This window comes from Pinus tabuliformis, chromosome 7 (genome assembly GCF_031772625.1).
Source record: "Pinus tabuliformis cultivar Carrire ecotype Pingquan chromosome 7, CPIR1, whole genome shotgun sequence".
Classification (NCBI taxonomy): domain Eukaryota; kingdom Viridiplantae; phylum Streptophyta; class Pinopsida; order Pinales; family Pinaceae; genus Pinus; species Pinus tabuliformis.
The window spans coordinates 723,594,343-723,619,100 of NC_142293.1; the positions used below are offsets into that span (position 1 = coordinate 723,594,343).

The window sequence follows — 24,758 nt, forward strand, 5'->3', positions numbered from 1 at the left end:
ATCATTATCAAGGGGCAAAATTCTTCTAACACAAGAAATTGTACTATCTTCAAGACAATGTTAGAGAGATTAATTCAGAAGGAGAAAATTGGTTTCAAAAGCTTCAACAGTCATGAGTTAACAAATATAATTCAAAGTGCACTTGAGAAGTGCAAAAAAGCAAAAAATAGGAAATCAGAATCAAATTGTTTTCTTGTAAATGCTTGGTTTGATGAGGAATGCAAAATGGCAAGGAGAACCTTGAAAAAGGTAGGCAAGGAGAAGATGAATGTAAAGTTATATAAGCAGATACTAAAAAGGAAAAAAGATGAGTTCATGCAAACAAGGCGAGAAGAGTTAATATATCTAAGCAAGAATAACCCAAAGCTTTTCTGGCAGGAACTTCAACCAAGGAAGAAGCAAATTGAAAATAATATTACAACCAATCAATGGTTTGAATATGCAAAGCAACTCTATGAGAAAGAATCAGAGGTGGAGCCTCCCTCTAGGATCAACACAACTACAAAGCTCTTCACATTATAGGATGTGGAGATTGGAATTAAGAAGCTGAAAACAGGGAAGGCAAAGGACTTGGTTGAAGTTCAAGCAGAGTATCTAAAATGGGGAATGAACACTCTTGCACCACACATCATGGAAATACTAAACAACATCATTCAACAAGGATTCCCAAGAGACTGGACAACTAGCTTAGCAATACCCCTTTTTAAAAGTGGAGACATTTATAATCCTTCCAACTATAGAACCTTTATGATCAATCCTTTGTTTGCAAAGCTTTTCGACAACATGGTAGAAAATAGAATTAGTAAGTGAGCAGAAGTAAAAGAAAAGAGTGCAAGAGGACAAGCGGGTTTTAGGCCGAAGCATTCCATAGTCGATCATGGTATCATGTTGAGACACATTGTTGAAAAGGTTTGGGAGGACAAAAAAGTATTATGCTGCTTTATTGACTTCAAAAAGGCATTTGACACAGTCCCTAGAGATAAGTTGTGCTATAGAATGGAAAAACTTGAAATTTCTTTGCATTATAGAGCCACTGTCCATAGACTTTATGAAGAGGTGAAAGTCAAAATTAGAACCTCAGCAGGTATTTCAGAAAGCTTTAGAAGTGACATTGGAGTCAAGCAAGGTTGCCCTCTATCCCCTACTCTTTTTGGTTTATATATTGATAAACTAGAAGAGTGGCTAAATCTGCAAGGTGGAGATGGTGTTCGGTTGGGGGAGTTTGTGATAAAGCTTCTTTTATATGCTGATGATCTTGTATTGATTTCTAAATCGGCCCATGGATTGCAAATGCACCTATATGCCCTTGAGCATTTTTGTAGAGTAGTGGGGATGCAAGTCAATACTAGCAAGACCAAAATAATGATTTTCTCTAATAAAAGGAAGCAGAGCCAACATATGTTCTTCTTTGAAGGCAACACTCTAGACAACAAACTTAATTGGGAGGACTGCAGAAAGAAGAGAATTTTAGGAGGGTGGAAAGCATTATATGCTCTTCAAAACAGATGTAGAGAGGTAGAGTTATGGGATTGGAAAACGACTAAAGCGCTTTTTGGACTCCTAGTTTGTCCAGTGATGCTATATGGGTGTGAATTGTGGGCTAGCAACACCCCCGTCTCAAAATGTAAACAAATCGAGAAAATCCAAAAACGCGTGATCATGAGCAAGTTCAAAATAAAAAGTTTGGTACCTTATCAGATAATGTTGAGTGAAACAGGGGCAACTCCCATCGTAGCAATTGTTATGGTGCGGCTCATAAGATATCTAAAAAGAATTGAGCAAATGGGAGTAGGTAGATGGCCTAATGTTATCTTCAATGAAGGCATGAGTGAAAGAAAGAAAGCATGGATGAAACAAAACTACACATGGATGCAAAAATGGAATATGTACCTCAATGCCCTTCCCACAAATAGCATGGAACTAAAGAATTTTGTTATGGAGAAGCTTCATAAACGGGTATGGGGAAAAGAGTTGGGTAGAAAGAAGTACTACATTGAGGAATTCAACCCTACATGTGATCTACAACAAAAATAGTTCATTGGAGTTAGCATTCCGTGGAGGGCAAAAGGTTTTTATTGCTCAATTAAGCACGAACTTGCATCAACTTCGGTGTGAAACAGGGCGGTGGAAAAGGCCTAAAGAGACTTGAGAAGAACAAGTGTTTATATTTTGCATGTCTGGGGCAGTGGAATCGGAAAAACATTTCATTCTGGAATGTGATGCATTCAGAGACATCAGAAAAAGTTATGGGAATATGTTAGCATCGATTTCTTGGCATTGTCTTTTCAGTGAGGGGATTGTTGGAAGGTTGGGCCAGCTCATCATCAATTTGAATAAGAAAATGATTGAATTGCAAAATGCAAAATGCAGGGAACTAATTGTCCCATAGACTATTTTTAGTTTTGTGGACGTTAAAATATCATTTCATTTCTTAAAATAATTTTTTTTTGAGCAATATGTTGACTATATATTAATCACTTTAGAGTCTAGACCAATCGATATGGTTAATAGGTACAACCTTTTAGATTGCTGATTTTAGTCTCTTTGAAAATGATATTGGCAGCATACAACATACGGGTGATATCCTGCAATGAACAATGTGGCAGTCTGTAGCGATAAAGTATACAAACTGTCGCGATAAGGTGTATGAATGCACAAATTCAATTATAATTGGTGGCTGTACGGCGGGCGGTGGTGTACCATAGGCCCCTACAATTTATGACTAATATATAGACAACTAATTATCAATTGACAACGGTTAATCCAGAAGTGGCTAAACTAGTAGTGTATCACTTTGGTGATTATTGCAACAGAACGATTTGCAAGGATGGCTAACAAGCTAACACTCGTGAAAAAAGTACCCTTGTTTATATATATATAACTTGCGTTGTGGTTGCAAATGCAGCGACAAATACTGTATGTACGAATGTATGGAACTGTGGTAGGGCAAAGCAGTGGCAGGGTGAAACTGTTTGACGGCCATAGTTTTTCCTTGCGGCTGGTGTTTTTTGTTTTTTTTCCTTTTCTTTTAATATATAACCCTTTTATTTTATTTTAAATATTTTTTTTTTAAACTTTTTAATTTTTTTATTTTTTGTTATAATCTTTTAATTTTTTTATTCCATATACATATAATAATTTTTTTATTCCATATACATATAATAATTTTTTTATTTTTATTTTATTATATATATATATATTTTAAAATGTTCAAGGGCTTGAATGACGAAACCAGCAAAGTCGAGAAACTCCAAAAGTTGTGTAGCGAAATGCTTCAATCGCAATTAAAAACTAAAATTATCTTTTTGTCTTGACTAGTCTTAAGAAGAAAATGAACATTGGCAAGATAAGAACTAATTCTCATGAGCTTCATGGTGAAATTGGGTGTTGGTCAATTCCAAAAATGCCTTAGGACAAAAGAGTTTGTCCCTTGTGCGATCCTAAGAGGGTTGATGATGAAAAACACTCTCTCTTAGATGGTCCATTTTATATTCATATATTCGATCTAATTTTCAAAATATTTGTCACACTATCAACCTACTTGACTTTTTAAGTCAGCAAAACTATGGTGATTTGGGGATGCTTCTCTCACTTCTTGTTGAGCCTAGAACTAAAATATTAAAGAATTCCAATTAATCTCTTAACTTCTTAAAGTCTGGTGCACCATATAGGTTTTAGTGGATGTTAATCATGAAAATGAACACTGCCAAGATAAGAACTAATTCTCATGAGCTTCATGGTGAAATTGGGTGTTGGTCAATTCCCAAAATGCCTTAGGACAAAAGAGTTTGTCCCTTGTGCAATCCTAAGAGGGTTGACGATGAAAAACACTCTCTCTTAGATGGTCCATTTTATACTCATATATTCGATCTAATTTTCAAAATATTTGTCACACCATCAACTTTCTTGACTTTTTAAGTCAGCAAAACTATGGTGATTTGGGGATGCTTCTCTCACTTCTTGTTGAGCCTAGAACTAAAATATTAAAGAACTCCAGTTAATCTCTTAACTTCTTAAAGTCTGGTACACCATATAGGTTTTAGTGGATGTTAATCATCATCATCATCACCATAATCATAATTTAAAATGAATTTATTTAAGTCATAATTAAATAAATGCATAATCACACATAATTTGTTATTTTTTGTTATATTTTATTTTAATATATATATATATATATATATGAATTTATTCGAACTTAATGGCAAACCTCGTTCAAATTTTATAAAAAATTTTGAATTTAAATCGAACTTAATTAGTGTCGAACCTGAACTCGAAACAGAGGCATGTGATATGGCTTATAATAGACCTCAAAAAATTTGTATGGACTCTGGAGTTCTAGTGCTGACAGGTGCATAATGTCTGGTTATATTTTAGAATTCTGTTCGTATTTGAGTGTCTCAAATTTGTTTTGTGAATACAGTCACTGCAAAAGTACTAATGGGTATTTGTAATTGTGCATGAAGGAAATGGAAATGGTGCTAATTTTAGTGCGCAGAATGATTGGCATGGAGCGTGGTGGCATGATTTGATTGACAATTCCTTTGGTATGTTTTATTTGTTGCTTTCAGGTTAATAGAGCATACGATATGCTTAATGTTTTGTATGAACATAAACCATCCTATGGCTGTTTAGTCTTCTTTTTGTTTTACAAATATTTGAACATTTATAATTTGTGCAGCTGTACTCATTCAAAAATCAAAACATCTCTAATGGTTTAGTTTTTCGTAGTTTGGTAGCCACAGAATGCTGGTATTTAGGTTCTGCATGCCAATCTTGTATCTGAAAGGTATATGATTAGAACTTGAGAAGTTGATCCAATTCAATAATGTGTTTTATTTTCTTAATTCTTGTTAACTAGGAATTGAGCTCTTAAAAGCATGCATAACTTGTGAAATTGTTCATATAGTCCTAGTCTCTAGATACAAGTGGAGTTGTTTCAAAGTACCACTTAGCGATTAGTGCATAAGTGCAAGGACTTCTAAATGTGACTAATGCAGCTTAAGGCCAAATGCCATTCACATATCTGATATTGATGCTAAATATTTGCACATTTATGGTTGCCTGTCCTAGATGGGATAGACTTATTTTGCAGGGGAAGTTTTGTATGATAGGATCAAATTACAGGGGATGTCTTTAATTCTTTATTATCAGATTTGTGTGCAAATAAGAGAGAAGAGACATGTAGTCCAAAATTAAGATAATTTATGCAAAAGCTATAGATCTGAAGCATGGGAAGACTGCCCACTTACCACCAGTAGAAACATGAGAACAATGGAACCCGTACATAGAACAGGAGGAATATGACTACAGCAAAAGGACAACTATTATAGATTGAGACAAATTTCCTTGCAATAACTACAGGTACTTGCAAAGGTCATCACAAGGACAAAGTAAAATCTAGGCAATGGACGTCCAAATGTTACTGGAATTGTCCTTTGATTGATGCAATCAAAAGTTATCTAATGAGCTGACCAGGTTCCTCTGCATCATATCCATTGTCATGATTCGGGAAATGAAGTGCTGTTACTGATTTTACAAATAATATAACAGCTTACAGAATTTACAATATTATGAAGCTGAAGGAGTCTATAATTTTGTGAACCAAGCTCTTTGGTTAAGATATGTCGTTAACATAGACAAAAATCTTCAAAATATAAAATAAAAATTTCTTGGAATTTTCATTCAGAACACACATATGCAAAACATTTCAATGACTTATATTGTTAGCAGCAGATTTGAGCCAGTTTCGGATGAAAATCTGTCAGTGGACACTTCGATAATCTTGGTGGACAACTAATATAGGTTTGTGGGTGAGCTCATATGTTGGAACTAGGTGAAGTAGGCTACAGTATAGGATTAACACGTTGATTGAGAATCCACCTGCATGTCAGTGGATGGGACCATAATATCACTAGAGAAAAGACAATGCTAATGGATGAACTAGGAAACTGCATAGAGTACAGGTTTAGTGGACAAAGGATTAAAAATTTGATTAACAACCAATAAGATATTTATTTTTATTAATGACGTGGTTAGTAGCATAAAACTGTAGCATAGATATAAGTTTGAAGTTGAATGGATCTGCCTAATTTAATGTAACAGATTGACCAGTTTCTGAGAAAAGCCACATCTTATGGTGTTAGAGTGAGTTATGATTACCTTAATGAGCTGAGAATCTATGTTATCCCAGGGTTCATGGGTAGAGGAACAGAGAGATGGGGGGCTGGGACAAGGTTCTGGTATGGCTGAGGAATTCCGAACCCCTAATTTTCAGGGAATAGAGAGGTCTTGGATAACAACATCAAATATTAAAAACATAGATATTAGTTTTTAAATTTCTCTCTCTCCCCCCCTCTCTCTCTATATATATATAATCATTAGACATATGCCATGAATTATTGATTTTCTTATTTGTAGTGAAAATGAAAATGCAATAAGACATCAGATTCATCATTTATGAAGATCATGATAATCTAATGTCAAGCTCATACAGAGCAATCAGTCCTTGCTCAGGAACATAGTCCTCACTGCATTGGTATTTATGAAGTTGATTTTTCAGATCCATATGTTGTGTAATGTTCCCTATGGATTAATGGCCCAACGGAGGACGGAATAGCCTATCCAAACCCATAGGCTATAGTCATTGATAAAGGGGGAACACATTATCCAATGTTTTGGGACATAATTGGGTAAATTTGGGGTAGATGGGGCAAAAATCCAAATTGGGGGCGACACTTGTAACCCCTCACATTAGATTAAGGAAGAAAGACTCCCATGAAGAATCTACAACTAAAGGGGAGATAGAATCATTTGATCATCATTGAATTGGATAGGATTATCTCTGTTTTCTTTGAGCCTGAAGCTCAAGGGTTTTAAGACCCCTTTTTCCTTTGTCTAGTTTCAGTGGAGGTGATCCCACCCTAGCTAGTCTCTACTGATTTTGGCAGTGAAAGATTCCGCCTTAGTAAACCATCTCTTGTCATCAATTGTCTATTATCAATCATCTAGGGCAAACCTTGGACTATCGATTTGGCACATCTGATCAGCTTGAAGGATTCGGTGACTCTCCATACAAGGTCTGAGGCTGTCTAAAGGCAACAAAGGAAAATTGCAAGCCAACGAAAGTCTTAAGTGAAGCTCGCTTCCCTTTTGGAAGTTGCTGTTAGGAGCTACAAAAATATCCAGGAAAAATTTAAGGTTAAGGCTGTGGTTCCCTACAGTAGGGCATACTAAATCCTCCTTAATTTGAGCCTAGGTTGCCTACGGTGTCTATTCCCAACAGGGTAGTGCATACCCTACTGCAGTTCAAGACATCGAGGTTTTTCTGTGACTAGTTGAGTTTTTGGGCAGCAGTGTTCAACACAATACACAACGGTTCACACAATGGGTAGTCGACTCTCTCTACGACAAGCGATTAAGGTCTCCACAAGATCCCCTGCGACAGATAGAGGGTAACCCTGCGGCTGGGTGAGGGTTTATTTGCGGCTCCTGTTTGATCTCCTGCTCAAAGATTAAAGAAGGTCTTGCCATCACAAATTATACAACAGGACAGTCTGATCAGTATACCCTTAGCACAAGAGCTTGTAAATAGGCCTGAGAAGTGGGACTATAAGAGAAACAAGAGGGTCAGCTCATTAGGGCATCATTAGGGTAACATTATCTTAGTCAAATTGGATTAAAGTTGTTTTTGGAATTAACACATTTAATTTGGGTTCATTGCTATTGAATATTATTGTTACAGTTGGGAATTGTTCTGGTTGTAAAGGCTTGCTGTCATTGAACAATCAGTCCTAATCTATAGTAGTGTAATGTCCTAGGGCATTTTTTTCCTCCTAGGGCTTCTTATTCCATCTAGGGTTTTCAGCAGAGATTCAAGAGTTTTCTTCATAAAACTTAAATAATTTAATAGTAATCGAGTCAATAGTAAGATGATATTTTTCAATTTCCCATTGCATAGAATTAATTCGTTCAATAACCATAAACTGCTCAACCATTATAATAGTGTCTGTCAAATAATTCAAACTACTAGTTTAATTGTATTCCTCTACAATCTATGGAACCTGTGTGCTAATTTGCTTAATTCACTATTGAAGGAGCACTGTAACTCAAAATTTCTTCTGTGGCAAGTCCACAGATGGACTGAACCTTCAGGAAAATATCCCATCGAATTATTATCCTCAGAAATACATGAGCTGCTTTAGGGATGTGGCCGAGCTACCACAAAGATTTATCAATTTCCTGGAAAGTGCCCTAAGAGAGGAGCAAATAGCCTTGGATTAGTTCAGCCCAAACCTTCTAAAGATAATTACCCAATGCTACCTCATTGTTTCAACTTTCAAGGATCCATCCAACGTTAACCTCAGAAGATAGTCGAATGGGCCTCAGGACAGGGATCGAACAACCTCAGAGTATGTCCTAACTCTCAGCCAAAATGCTATAGGGAGGTCAAATTGCCTCAGGAAAGGATGACGAGTCTACCTCAAGTGGGGGCCGAGCTGTGCCTCAAGGAGGCCAAAGTGCCTCAGAACTGCTTACTGCACATGCCAAGATACCCTCACAGAAGATAGTCGAATGGGCCTCAGGTCAGGGATTGAACAACCTCAGAGTATGTCCTAACTCTCAGCCAAAATGCTATAGGGAGGTCAAATTGCCCCAGGAAAGGATGATGAGTCTACCTCAAGTGGGGGCCGAGCTGTGCCTCAAGGAGGCCAAAGTGCCTCAGACCTGCTTACTGCACATGCCAAGATACCCTCTGCAATTCTACCTAGAATACTTGTCTGATATAGAAGAAAGCATCGAAAATAGCCCTGAACACTCCAATGAATTTAAATTCCAGTGCTTGACCATTGAACCAACTTTGATGCCCTTCAGGAATCTTTCACCATTGAAATTAGTAGAGGAAAGGGGCCTTAAAACCCTTAGAACCACAACTCAACAAAACAGATGATTCGCTGAGAGGCACATTCTACAGCCCAGTATGAAGGCGATGTGTAAGTATGTCTGTGCTCAACTTAGAGTTGACACGTGTCTTTTTAAAATGAAAAAAAAAAAAAAAAAATTAGTTAATAAAATAAATGTCCACTCTAATAAAAAGCAAAAAAGTAAATATATAAGAATACAAAATATAATTAATCATAGAACAATCCTTTGAGTTGTTAAAATCCTCAGGAGGTAGAATGGGGCCAATATGCTAAACAGGCCTGTTCGTGGTCATGGGCAGGTGATTAATATGACTGAGCTGTAGATTGTAGAAGGTGTTGATGAGGCTCCGACTCTGGAGATTTAACATCCTGATCTCTTGCATAAATTTAAATTGTGATTTTAAATTTGAACTATGATCTCTGCACAATGAAAGTACCTACCAAGCTAGATCCATCTAACACTGGATCTATCATATGCCGAGAGGGATCAAGTCCCTCGAGGTGCAAACCTTTCTTCAAGTTCTACACTCCAAAAAGAAGGTTCGTACCTCGAGGGATTTAATCCCTCTCGGTGCATGATAGATCCGGTGTTAGATGGATCTAGGCTGGTATTGATCCAATTCGATGATGATGATTTGATTCCATCTCTTCTCTATATATAGGATCTAGATCTTACCATGGGGCTCCCAAATGTGAGGGGTTGTGGGTGCAACCACCAATTTTGGGTTTTTTGCTCCAACTGACCCAAATTTTGCACAATGTTGCCCCAACACTAGAAAAGTTGGGTTTTTAGCTCTCTATCAAGACTATAGCCTACAGGGTTGGGTAGGCTATTTCGTCCTCCATTGGCCCATCAATTTGGACAAGACATTACAAGTAGTTTGTGGAAAAATTTATGATTGTTGAACTTCTTTATATCATTAAGGATATCTACTCTTATGAATATGCACTGTGTTATGATATACTATCATCTTCTTGATTTGTTGAAACCCTAGACAAATAGAATTCTAAGGGAAAAAAAGTTCCCTAAGGTTATTACAGTGGTGCTTATCCTGCTAGCTTGTGAACGTATGGGTCAATATCACTGCCTAGGATCTTCAGGGAAGGATTCAATGGAGGATAGAAAGAAGCAACTTCTACAAGAAACCATGCAAGCTATGACTACTCAATGGTAGCAACACTAACAACTGATGACTCAGCTTCTTGCCTAATTTGTGAATAATGTGGCTAGCAATTACCATCTTCCTATTCAGCCTAATACCCTCGGACATACTAGCACTGGGACAACTAGTTAGAAGGCTCTGATACCTTGGCTTCCCCAATGCCTAGATGGGTAGAAAACAAGGAATTGCAGTTTGCGGGATCAAAATAAAGATACTTTAGATTATTGGAGGGACTATCAAGCGCTAGGAGAGGGTACTCGGGCAACCTTGACCTTTGAGGAATTCTGTGACATTAAGGACAAGTTGACCGAGTTTCTTTTGGAGTTTTGTTATGAATAAAATATATTAAATATAAATAATGATGGTAATTGTAATAATGATTAGTTAATTAGTAATTAATGTTGAAGAGGCATGTCTAAATGGGACATGAATTTCCATGAAGAGGCACCTGCCTAGTATATAAGCATGCCCCTCACTCTCAATTGTAATATCACTCGTATGCATACATTTTCAATATATATTCTTGCATCCTCAATGGCGATCTACATATTCCAAGTCTTCTGGAGTATTTAACTTGAAGAACGGACTTTGTTCGTTCCATTTGGTATCAGAGCCGTTCGATTCTCTGGTTGCTTCACTGTTGCACAGAGCCACATTCTCCGATCTAGGTATTTGATCGTCAAAGTCATCAACATCGTTGTCGTTGAAGCGTTTCACTACAAGAATTTGGAGTTTTTCCATCTCGCCATTAGTGTAGGGATCTAAATAATTTAATTAGATATTTGCACTAAACAAAGTATGAAACCTGCTTTAGAGTTTAACCAGAATTCATAACATCAAAATTCATTAATTTGCTGTTGAGTACCTACCTGGTTTTTTGTGGTTGAAGATGTTATAGAATTGCTCCCGCTCTCTCTCCCATTACCAAAAGAGCAAAACCTCCCAGCCAAACTGGGTACAACTTAGGTACTCAGTTCTAGAATGCTTCTCAATTGATGCAATCCGGTCCCCCGTGCCCAAAAACCTAAGAACAATTGAGGCTCCTCTCAGTTTGTGACTTTCTCTGTAATTTTATCCTCCCTGCACTCTCTCCTTTTCTCCCAAGATTCCCCTCCTTTTATTTCTCTCCCACCACCTTCCTCCCATCTCTGTGTCCTTATTTCTGTTACGTGGAACTTTACATGAAATCAAATCTCATTTGATTTTCATAGATTTTATTGAGTACGTAGGATTTGGTTTTATTTAAGATTTATATTATTTTAATAAATTAATTTAATTTATAATTTTAATTAAATTATATTATTATTTTATTAAGTTTAATATAAATATAATTTGAAAATTTAAAATTAACTTTTTCTTTTAATTAAAGATTTATCATATATATGTATATAAGGTGGTATACGTATCAAATACCTAATGATATACTCATTATATTATGGTTAGATAGGGATTTATTTCAATAATTCATCACCTTAATTTAAACATTTCTCTGTATTAACCAGTATATATATATAGTGCAATACATGCGGGCCCATGCATACGTAGCTATCATATGGATGTCCCGTATGTATGTTAATATTTGTATTTTGTTTGTAATTGTAGGTGGGTCATTACAACTAGGCCTTTGGCCATATAAAAAAAGGTAAAAAAACAGAAATAAGTTCAAAGAAAAAAAGGGGTTGAAGGCAAAAAAAACAAAAGTTATAAAAAAAAAGCTATATAAAAGAAATATTGAAAATTTTTATATAAAAGAAATATTGAAAAATATTGTACATTATTTAATTTTTTTTTAATAAATAATTAAAACTTACTAGGTCGCCATTTGATTGGTAGTTCAACAGTCGGTCTTGTCGAGACTCGAAACCACCACTGTCGAGCAGTCATACGCACACTGCGTTGGAGCCAGCCACAACACGAAGCTACAACTACCACCGCCATAATGGCCTCTTGCCGCCATCGAACTGGTCATCGTTGTCGCTGCACTACCACTGCAACCTTCAACAAAATCTCGCGACAGAGAAAAAATAAGGGAGCCGCCATCCTCACTGAGCCCCACGGAAGCCGTCGTTTTGAAATCCGTATGACACCACTATCTTGGCTCATCAGACTTGTGCCTCACTGTTGTCATTGCCAAAATCCATACTGCTCCCATCAATAGTCTGCATTAACCTTGAACTGATCCAAGTCGAGCTGCATCTATTCTTTCGCTCCGAACGCCGGCACTAGATGTCGTTCCCGTTGCGCCACTTTGGCTGGACAATCACATTCACCCCCGACTAGACACATCAATCGCCGCCCACAGGACTCATTGTTCCAGACTTTTCGTCTAGGCGTTTTCATTGCTTATTCGTGTCACTGCCTATCCGAAAACCTCTGCTACCATCGACTCTATCCGCTCAGCTACCTCGTCGTCTCACCCTGCAGCAACCACCACCATCGCTCTACTTGCAGATAAAAAAAAAATACTTCCGTTACTCGTTGTCTGCATTCTCGATCCCCTGCACAACCACTATGCTTGCCCGACACATTTGTACGAACCATTCGACGTGTCCGTACGATGTCAACAATTTTCCAACGTTTGACTAATTAAAAGTCGCATCCATCCGGAAAAGAGCACAACCATTGACAGATAACGCTAAATCTAACTCAAACTCTTGGACAAATAGAATCTTCCAGTTTTTCAAGATCCAAGGGTCACGTTGGTCTACCACAACATTATTATTGGCGTAGAAGGACTAATCTAGGGGTAAATACAAATTGTAGAAATTGATCAAGATAATATTTAAATTACCTTTGAGTACAAAAGGAACCAAATAAAAATAGAAAGGGAATATTTGAAAATAATTAAAAGTTTTACATGTCCAATTCAATGGTTTTTAAAGGGGTATTATTAAAAGTATGTATATCTATATATATATATGTATATGTAAAGAGAAAGGAAGAAAAGTCCTAGTCAAAAACATAAAAGGAGAATTTTTAAAGGATTCGATAGAAAGGTTGAAAGGTTCCAAGGATATTCAAATTTTATTCAAGGTACTTTTTTTTAAAGAAAAAGAAGTGATTAAGAAAATGAAGAAGTAAAATGGAGACTAGCAGTGGAAGATTTTTGGAAACTTCATGTAGTTATGCTTCAGTGCTATTTAGAATTAAAGGGTCTATTGCAGGAAAAGATGTCACTATTTCTATCTCACCTGCCGAAGATAAAAATTATATAACGCCTAAAATTGCAAACCAATTAGTGATTCCTGAGTCAAATATAATAAAAAAATTTAGACTATTTTGGCAACAAAAAATATGACATAACCAATTTATAGTTAAACATTGAGGATTATACATTTATATGACAATTATCAGTTCAAACCCTATGGAAACTCTAGGATCCTTCATCTTAAATACGAAAAAAAGTTTTTAACATTTTCTTACAGGAAGAAGAAAATAACATTCCAGGATGTTACACTGAAACCAAATTCAGTAGCACCGGAAGACATACAACATATTTCAAAAATAAGTTTTCAAGAAGGAAAAAAAGTACTACAAAATATGCAAAGAGAAATTGACAAGATCACCACTGACAAAAATGAAGAAGTTTCTTGGCTTAAAGACCATAGTGAAAAATTATTGACGCAAATTAAGAAGCTTAAGAAGGACAAGAAGTCATTAGAAAACAAGGTACAACAACTTATCGAGAAGGAAGCATCAAATGTAGAAATTCAAGTTGACGAAAAAACAACAAATACCGATCCAGTCAATATCACAACTCAAGAAGAGGACAAACTAGTTGAAGTAAAGATGTACTCAGAAGTTGCAGTTCCAACAACAAAAGATTCAAGTGAAGATCCAAAAATTAACCATTCAACTTCCATAACTAAAGGAAATCAGGTACTTCAAATAAATCAAGAAAATGACACAAACAAGATAAGAGAAAATCAAATCACTAGAATTCCTTATCAACATCCGAATCACAAGAGTAGACAACTCAATCAAGCTACGTATTTAGAACAAAAACAACAAACTAATGTTCCGAAGAATACTAATGTCAGTGCAATCCACTCATGTGATAACAATTCATCACAAGTTTCTAGTCACCGCAAGATTCCATAGAAGATTAATTTAGGATGGTTTGATCCCTTCTCATTGCGACATTTTTGTTTATCAACTTGTATCAATGAATATGACAGTTTCAAAACGAGAAGGCATTCACAACAAAAAAGATCAAGCCTTTTCATCAGCTAGCTTTGAGGACAAAGCTTTTTGAAGAGGAAGGCAATGTTATGAATAAAATATATTAAATATAAATAATGATGATAATTGTAATAATGATTAGTTAATTAGTAATGTTGAAGAGGCATGTCTAAATGGGGCATGACTTTTCATGAAGAGGAACCTGCCTATATAAGCAGGCCCCTCACTCAATTGTAACATCATTCTTATTCATACATTTTCAACATATATTCTTGCATCCTCAATGGATATCTACAGATTCCAAGTCTTCTAGAGTATTTACCTTGAAGAACGAACTTTGTTCGTTTAAAGTTTGACCATTTTTCTGAGGTTTGACCGATCTTGACTTTGACTAGGTTGACCATTGACCATAGTACAAATTTGATCGCAAATTGTTGACCGCGGGTCTGAGTTGACTGCAAGGCCAAAATTTTGACTGTTGACCAGCATTAAATTTTGCTATTTTTAGCTAGTTTGACCATCGTTGACTGGTTCGTATTCGACTAGGTTTGATTGGTATCTTGGACTTGGATTTTGGCACATATTTCCAAAGTATTCTTGGAATTGTAAATATTGCTGAAAAACAATTTCTCCGCAGAAGAAAAGTTGTTGGGTTTTCCTAGGGTAGATTTGTTGTCTCTATTGTGCATAGCTGTCTCGTTATGATCTTACTTTTTTCACTGCATCATTGTTGAGATTTTCTATGTATAATTACTGAATGATATAAGTGGCATAAGATAAATTGATTGAAAATTATTAGGAAGTAATTACCAGATCGGAAGATTGGTTTTTACTATGTATCCTATTACAAAGTTCAATCCAGTATGTACCAACATAGGAGCAGATAGTAGACATTCTGACGATGGCTTTGCCAGGGACTAGATTTGTTTACCTCAGAGAGAAGTTGGGTATAGTGCAAAACACCTTCTCTAAGAGGGAGTGTTGATTGGAGTAGAGAAGTAAGGGTTTTGCTTGCCTAAGTTCTAAGGCTAGCAAAGGGACCCAATAGACAACCAACTTAGTAGAATATTAATTATTTAACTATCCCTAAAGTTAGACTTAGGAAAAACAAAAACTTCCTAAGTTAACTTATGATTTAATCTCAGCCCTTGATCATGATTTAATCTCAACCATTGAGAGGGAGATTAGGGTTGAGATCGAAATTATAAGAGGAGATAGAGCGAGTTGGTGGCAAGTCAGTTAAGCACAAGTAGTGTGTGTCAGATTAGTGAAGGAAGAGTCAAGACTTTTGTTGAATGGTGTTGTCATTGATGCCAACATCAATTTTTGAATGCTCTTAATATACATCTATGGATTACCTTGATTGGAAGCTCTAGTGGTCAAGAAGCCCTGGAAGGATGAGAAGCCCCTGTGATGTGGCCATGAGGCCCCGCTTTTGATGAAGATTTTGGATAAAAAGTTTAATGAAATTGCAAGAGAGACCATCATCAATTGATAGTGCTCATCATGTTGATTCCAACGGTAGGTGGCATGCCACATAACTCCTTATGGTCGAGGAGATATGCCTTGTCAACGTTGAAGCCCTGAAGGTTGGTCAAGGTGCCTCAAATGAGTTGAATATTAGCTCTATGATTGGTTCATGGTTGGCATTAAAAATTTATGGAAATTTATGTAGGTCTTGAGTTGACCAAGTTAGCCATCTATAAGTGAAAAGTTTATTATGAGATCAACCTCAAACGGAGAAATCTTTTATTAAGAAATAATTAAAAAAAAGGTTAAGTATATTGGTCAAATCAACCTTGATTGAAAATATTATTGAAAATTAAATTAAAAATACAGGTCGACACTAAGGGTGATTATATGGTCACATGTTGTTGGTAGGCTCCAGATTTTATGATCAGATTCTCAATCCATGGGACCACCGAACATGTATAAAAAGATTGAGATGCTCGGTCTTAAAAATAACAAAAAACTCTGATCTAAATGAATGATCTATAAAAGTGATTGCGACAAGTTTTGTTTTGTATCTGGCTTTGGTTCGGATTTGAAGGTTAAAATCTGCAGTGGAATATCGTTGGCATCACACAGTGTAATCACATGTTTGATTTTATCCTGTAGGGATCGCTTGGTTTGATCTAGACAAGGTCAAGTTTCGATTGTTGATCATTGACTCTGCTATTGATGAAATCAAAAGATTTTATGTCTCTGTTGTGTAGCGACTGCTAGTCGAATTTTGTCCTGGTAAAAGAGTGATGCGTGTACTCTTGTAGCTGCAATTTTGGTGTGCAATGTGTATGCTAGTGACCCATAATTCTATTTGATGCGTCAAAGTGACAAATGTTCTTATTTGTGCGTGCGGGCATGCTAAATACAATGGTGTGATCGGGTGCAATGCATTACAAATGGTCTAATTTCCTTGAACATTTACATGAACTCCTACATTGACTAGAGATGCACACTCGCTCGCACTTGATCTATTGAAGGTTCAACTAGCTGGTGGTTTGACTAAACTCTGTCCAACTTAGATCTCCTTTTTGTTGATCATTGTGGATTATCTGGCACAACAGAGTTTCCTTTTTGTGATACAGTTACTTCACATTCTGTGCCCTAGTCATCTGATGTTTGAAGGGAATATTTGAGTAGAGTTTCGAGTTACCAAAGTAATGTCGATTTTGACTATCAGACTCTAGCTCACACTTGAATGGCCGAGATTTCGACCATAGACAATTTGCATGACTAAGTGTACACCGACAGGAGGACTCAACTGGACTGAGCCTACTGGATGCCATCATGGTATCAACGATGTATTGACTCCTTTTTAATCAGATTAACTCACTGGTGGCTTATCTCAACTCTTGGAAGGTTCAACATGTTTTCCGAGCGTATAAGTCATCACTGTAACATAAGCCCAACAAGACATCGTGGTTACATTGCCAAATCACCGTAAGTCAGGGTGTGAATGTTCACTTGGCCACATTACAATTGGTTCGTATCTCGCCACGAAGCCAGTGATTGTGTTGACACCATTATAGCCCACCACCTTGCATTGAAGTCAATGTGATACATTGGATTCGAATGTTGTGTATGCCAATCAGTATGGAACACATATAATGTATTTGATGTCTCAAGTTAGAGGGCCTTGGTGGTAAGGTGAGAAACCTCAGTTTGTTTTTAAAAGTTCATTTTGTTGCATAATTAGCAGTTGTGGGTGGTTGATGTCGGAATCCGACAAGTCATTTGGAGGGTGCCTAAAAAGAATCAAATTGTAGAATGTTTAATTCAATACATAATGATTTGGGTTATTTAAGTCATTATTAATCCAAATTGGAATCTAGAAGAAGCCTGGCAATTGTGGCTCAAAGATAGATGTAGCTAGACATGTTGACAGTGGTTTTGCTCATGATTGATGACCAAAACCACTTGTGTATGCTTTGAAGGTCCATGTGATATCTAGGGTTTATATTATAGTGAGCTCATATTCATGTATATGCCGAGTGTAGTTTGGTGTAGTAAGACATGTATATGGCTTGAGCTGAGCTGTTGAGACAAGGTTGTGTTTGATAGAGCTATGTAGGACTTGCAAATCAGAATATGTATGTTGACAACTACTAGAGTTGCTAGGAATTTTGAGACCAGAGAAGTAATTGGCCTGGTGTGTTTATGACTGAGTATCCTAAGGCAACATTTGAGACAACTCAAGGCTGGGCATAGGATAAACTGTGGCACATCAGATTGTTCATGTGGGCAAGATCTAGCAGTGATGTGACATCACAACAATGACAATAGTGGCACTGACAACAGTATTATGATGATGATATGATAGTATAGTGATCAAACAAAAGTAGTGACAACAATGTCAATTATAACAGTATTGTGAGAGTGATATGAGAAGAGCAGAGGCAATAAAACAATGTTATTAATAGCAGTGGCTGAGCAACATATTCAGTGTAATCTATCTTATTCTTTTATCTTCTATCTTTAGGGTGGCAAGTTGGTGCAAGGTGGAGGTTAGAGTCTCCTTCAGGTTGGAACTTGAGAACACTTCAGGGTGGTCTTAGGGCAAGTTGGAGTTTGTAGGGTGTTGGAGAATCATTTCAGTTGGGATTGATAAAACTAGGGCGTTGGAGCATCCTTCTAGTCGGAGTTGGTAAACTAGGGTGTTGGAGCTGATAAATCAAGGGGTTGGAGTCTCCTTCTAGTTGTTGCTAGAGAATCTTGGAAGTTGGAGCTTCCTATTGATGTAATCTTTAAAGACCTATATTAAAAGCATTCGATAGTTTTTCTCCTTGAAGGGTTTCCACCTAAAAATCTCATGTACTTTCTTTGATGTTGTGCATTATTGAATGGTGTTGTTAATTGTTCATGTGATGTGATGCTGATTTATGTTTTGATATAATGCTAATGTTATTCAATGCCCTGAAGCTTAAAATTAACTAATTGAAGTGAAATATTGATTCACTCCCCTCTCAGTATTTCCAATAGGTTTCAGTAGATCACAGTGACTCAACATCCGAGTAGAAGAAATCGAGTGAGGGTCGAGTTCTTATAGCTCCAACGTAGTCTTTCTATTCGCACATTCACACAGAAGAGGAGACTTGCGCTCGCACATTTGGGTAGATTAGCTGATCTGCGCAAAGGTTTCGCAAATTTAGTGCGCAGGAAAGAGGATCAATCTATTTGGTGGGTGATTGAGTGCTTTTCTATGGTAGAAGGGAAGTTTCTCCCTTGTAATTCTTGAAGAAAATTCCTTTGCTGAAGAAGAAAATAAAAGACACACAATGTTGCAGGTTTTTCTCGGAGTTGGGGTTTCCTAAGTATATCTTGTGTTCTATGTGTTGATGTGTTTGTCTTTTGATTTATTTTCTGCTGTGCATGTTAAGTTAGAAAAGTTAGTGTATTTTTGTTTCATACACTTAGAAAATTCCGAATCAATTTACTAGGTTTAGGAAATCTAGTACGTTGACCAATGTTGACTTATGATTTTTGACTAGTTTGACTAAATGTTGTTTGACCAAGTTTGACTGGTATTTTGGCTTATATATTGGCACAAATTTCTACACAAATTGTTGATTTGTAAACCTTGCTGAAAAACAATTTTTCCTCAAGAAAATATTGTTGGCTTTTCTCCCGAGGTTGGGTTTCCCAGGTGAAAATTATTGTGCACTATTGTGCATGGTTATCTTTCTATGATATTTACTGTTTCCATTGCATTTATTGTTGATACTTTCTGTATATAATTATTCAATAATATCAGTGTCATGTGAAATATTGTTTGAAAATCATTAGGAAGTAATTCTCAAAGCAAAAAATTGTATTCTACTACACTTGCCATAGAATTTCACATGTATGTGGCACCATAAAAATATTGTTAATTTTCCAATGTTATATGCTGTAAGAATTGCTTATAACAATTCTTCTTCCATTAGCAATCACTTTATCCAATTATCTTCAATCTATCAATAATAGTAAGCAATTGTAGATAAAACATAAAACCATATGCACAATAGAAGATAACCAAGAACAATAGAGACACAGAGATTTGGTCAAAGACCAGGGAAAAAACCCCACAAGGGGAACACCCTTTCCAAATTCTTCCTCTATTAGATTGTCATCAAATGTTCAATAGAGAGATACATCATTCAAGTACATCAACAATATTGTCAATGGTCAAAGCCTTGACCAATCAAGTCAACTATCCAATATCCAATCAAATGAGTGCAGTATAGTCAAATATGGTCAAAAGTCAAATCTGCAATTTTTGGTCAAAGTCAACAGCAGTCAATGCTGCCCTAACTAGTCAACAGTCAATAGTGAAAGTGCTCCAAAAAGTTTGGTCAACTTGTCAAAGGATGTAACCTTCCTCGCTTGGTCAAAATCGGTCAAAACCATCCCAAAAGCCAACCCTTAGAATCCGGTCAAAGTCAAAATTTGACCTACAGAAACCCTAGCTTAGAAATTGTAGTAAATTCTAGTCAAAGTGCACAAAAAGTTTTGGTCAACGTCCCAGTCAACTCGCCCTCCCAAATAGATCCAAAAATCAGTCAAAATAAATCCAATCTCCTTAGGTCAACGCAAGTCAAACCATCCCAAAATAGAAGCCGACGCTGGTCAACATAAAACACTCTCTCTCTTTCGCATGTGTGAGCTTGGACCCAACAATTTTAGACTTGTACGAATCAATCAAGAGAAGAGATGAATGTGTGATGATGCCTCCAAGTGATGCCAAGTGATGTTTATTTGTATGTGGTCTTGGGGGTCGAATTTCCTCCTCCAGGGCGACTTGTAATTTTTCATGTGACATGGTCCAACATTAAAATATTGATTTTCCCATGTGCAAATTAAATTCTTCCAAGGGCTAGTAGGGTCTCTAGAGCGTGAGGAATTACCGACTGCATCACAAGTCTCATCTCATAAGTCTCGTCATCATCATTGTTGTATCATATCATATCTCGTCTCTGCGTATCTCTGCTCATCTGCTAAACATTCTCGACCTAAAATAGAACAATCATCATAGGGGAGATCAATTTACCTCTGGGTGCAAATGACATTGACATATTGTTGATGGACAATGGTGCCTCATGGCTAAGAAGGATGCATGATCAAGAGGGAGTTGATAACTTCCAACAATCCTCATTAAAGACAATTACTTTCAAGTCTTATGCTATTTCTTTGTGACATTGTTCTTGTTGATTTATCTTTTTAGATTATTGTTTATTCTTCTTGCATGAGTGATTGGCTAACCAAATGCTTCTTTCCCTGACTTCTTGAATGAGGTTGTGTCCAAGGAAAGTAGATATATCTTGAGGGTCATCAAGATGAAGAATAATGCAGGAAGAGTTAGCTCCAAGAGGGAGCTGGTGCAGGAGAATAAATGAGCTACTCTCATATCTAGAGAAGAAAGACAAAAATGTCTTCATGATGAAGCTTGCCACCGATGTTGACAACATGTGGAGGTTTCTCTTGCCAGGAAGATTGGACTGTGCAAAGTTCTACGTCATCATTAGGTATACTTTCATTATGTTTATTTAATTTTCTATTATTACTCTTGCTCTTGTTATGGTGTCAACAGGTGCATTAGATGGATGTAAGGACCTAGTCCTCAATATTGAGATTGAGGGTGCAGAGCCATTCCATGATTAAGAGTGGCACTTGAAAATGGACAAAGACCTTGAAGGAAGGATTGCAGTCTCCCTGGTTAATGACTATGACTGAAGAGGCTTCCTATTCACATGGAGTAGTCTTTTAGATTGGATGAGATGCTCTAAGACAAGAAGTCTCTAAGAGCAATATGACCTTCATGAAAGGTCCATTCTAGATGAAAAAGATGTTGCAGTGTCAGAGAGTTCAACAGTGATATGCTCTCTAAGAGAGAGTACTATGATAAGGTCCTAGCACCTGTTACTAGATGCACTTTTCTCAGATGTATATGAAGTTGGCTTCCTCCATGTTGTACTTAAGGAAGAAGCATACTTGGAACTACCTTAGGGCTTTGAGGCACATGAGAAGGAGACTCATTATGGCAGACTGAAGAAAGTCCCATATGGACTTTTGCAAGTCCCTTGTGTTTGGTATGCTTGGATTGATGGAAATCTGATGTGGACTCCAACCTCTCTTCAAGGTTGAAGGTATGTCTTTGATATTTGATTTTATGTGCTAATAATTTATTTCTGACAGGGTCAAATCATCTCATCGTTCAACCCAAGGTGATCCACATCTTGAGACTAGAAGTGTAACAGTGAGATGATGAGGACTTCCTTGTCAAGGGAAGTATGCTGTCGGAGACTTGGCATGATGGATTACATTAAGTAGTCATGAGAATCCTCTTTAGATTCAGTGGATCCCACGATAAGCAAGAAGCCAGATGGATCCTTACTTTCCAGTGCATACCTTGAGCCATATAGAACTTGGATATGTATATGGGAGGCTGCAAAGCTGGTATTGAGATACCTACATGGATTGAGACAGTGCTATGACTTAAGTGCCTATGAAAAATGAACCAGGAGTGCTGTGAACAGGAAGAACACATTGAGATGTTGCTTCATTATGGGTCTTGCTTTGATTTCTTGGATGAGCAGGCAGAAGATGTCCATTGCACTCAGTCCTGCAATGGCCGATCATATTGCGAGCAGTATGGCTTCAAAAGCTATCCATAGGATTGGAGACATGGCACCACTGATGGAGCATTGAGGCTCCAACACAGAGGGAGCAATGAGGCTTCAACAACAAGGGAGCAGTGAGGCTCCGCCAGTGATTTGTTGCGGTGCTATAGTGAGGCTTTAGTAGATGAGCAAGTTGTAGACATTCTCACCAAGCCATTGAAGTTCATATTCCTCAGAGAGCAGCTTGGAGAGCAGGAGAATGTATCAATCCCTGAGAGGGGACATTGCTAATCTAGACATTGAGCTATGATCAGGCCCCCAGTCTTTTAACTAGCCATGGATTTGGTGAGGGGGAAAAGCGAGATAGCTCTTGGGTGAGGGTACTCCTTAAAGCCATGGACTTGGCTGAGTACATACTACGTACCCTGGTTTGCATCCTACCCACAAGTCACCCTTATATAGGGGTTGTGGACTTGGTTAAGCTTGTTGGGATTACCTCCCGTCTTGGCCACATGAGAGAGGAAACTTAGGTGTGTGTAATCATTACCAAGGGCGGAAGCCCTTGCCATGGACTTGGTTGTGGTAAATTGATCTCCCCTAAGTATTGGATGTAGGTGTTCTACCGCTTGATCGATGAGGATCAAGTTGGGAGAGGGTTGGTCAGTGGACATAGGGTGTGTGATCTCTACCTTAGTTTTTAAAACGGGCCGATTCAACTCGAACTTGGCCTAGTCAACCGATCATAACCCCCCACCGGTCTGACTCGACCCTTGATTCGGTTCGGGGACTTTTTTGGTAACAGACTAGTCAGATTGACCGAGTCCGATATGACCTGGACCACCGCGACCGCGACAAAAAAAGGCGGGTCTGCAGACTTGATTTTGTTTTGTTTTGTTTGGTTTTTCTAAATCCTAGCCCCTCTGATCAATGTGATAGTATTATGTATTAGTGACATGTAGTCCTGCAATTGTATTGTTTTGCTGTAGAGGCCATTTAGAGCCTCCTTGGTTATGTGTTTTTGTTCTTATCTCCATATATTACATGTATTGGATAGTGCATTGGGTGCCATTTTGATATAATAGATATAATCATGAGCATACTTTGATCATATGTTGTCTTCTCTCTATTACTCTAATGCTTTGAGTTTGGAAAGATGAATGAAACTCTTAAAAAATATGTTTTTTTGTTAAAAATTAAATATTTAATGTACTTTTCACAAGACCGAGTCATAGGAATCAACTAGTGCGAGTCGATTCTAAGTCAGAATTAACCCTCGGTCGGTTCTGAGTCCAAGTCCAAGTTATAAAACATTGATCTCTACCAAGGTCATTTATGACCACCATGGACTTGGTTATGGTAGATTGATCTCCCCTATTATCAGTGTGGAACATTCTTCTTCTTCTATGGATCGAGTCATCATTGTTTAGCTGAGATGATGTCATGGAGCTTGACTTGGAGACCAGTAAGGTGCGTACGATCTTTACCAATGTCATTTGTGACTGCCATGGACTTGGTTGTGGTAAATCGATCTCCCCTACCATTGGTTGTGGATTATTCTTCTTCTATGAGATGAGATGAGCTTCTTTTATGACAAGACGTACATCCGAGATGAGACAGATAGTGCAACTGAAAGTTCCTCCCTAGCTGAGAGGGAGTGTTGAAATTTGGGGCAGCTTCGAGATGAATTTGCCCAAGAGAAATCCAATTACCCTAAGGAGAAACTCTCGCCCCAAAGAGAATTCAAAATTTGATAAAAGGAAATCATTATTTGGCACTCCTCTCATTAATATTTGACGTGACAAATTTTATTTGGGCAAGCAATCCCCAAGGCATTTATTAGCAAATTCAATTTATGTTTTCCCTCCATATTTACAAGTCGGCCTCATAAATTTCAAGTCGGTTTGCCCCAAAGGATGTGACCCTTCGCATGGAGAAACAACTACAAAATAACACTTATCCTTTATCATTTTGCATTCAATTTAGACTTCTCTGTGGCATCCATCTATGACATATCTGAGGCATCTCTGCAGTCTTGTGTGGCATCCATCTGCGGCCTATTATGGCATCTCCCTGTGTCCCATTATGGCATCTCTATATGGCCTCTTCTGTGGATCATCTGCGGACTAATGTGCCCTATCTCAATCACTATTTGCGGCCTTCTTTGTGGCCTTTCTCTATGGTATACATGCAGCCTAATCTCAGTCACAATGCAACCTTCTTTATGGGCTTTCTCTGTCGTATATGTGCAGCCTAATTTCAGTCACAATTAGACCTTTCTCTGTGGTAAATTCTCTGGTTATACAGGTCGAAAATATCAGTGTTTTAGAGGTAGGGCCTAGCCCCTTATGTACTTTGTTTGGAGGGCAAAACAATCAAACATATAGCTGATG

At 37.4% G+C, this 24,758-nt stretch overlaps 1 protein-coding gene across 2 annotated transcripts in view; it reads left to right on the top strand.

Moving 5' to 3' along the window:
• The window catches only part of LOC149249579 (heme binding protein), a 112,051-nt gene that overhangs the window by 60,871 nt on the left and 26,422 nt on the right, over positions 1–24,758 (top strand). The window contains exons 6-7 of one of the 2 annotated variants that reach the window (XM_089458740.1): positions 4,283–4,351; positions 4,467–4,547. In XM_089458740.1, coding sequence (XP_089314866.1) covers positions 4,283–4,351; positions 4,467–4,547 — 150 coding nt within the window. The remainder of the gene's footprint in view (positions 1–4,282; positions 4,352–4,466; positions 4,548–24,758) is intronic. The other variant, XM_089458741.1, reaches the window with a different exon arrangement.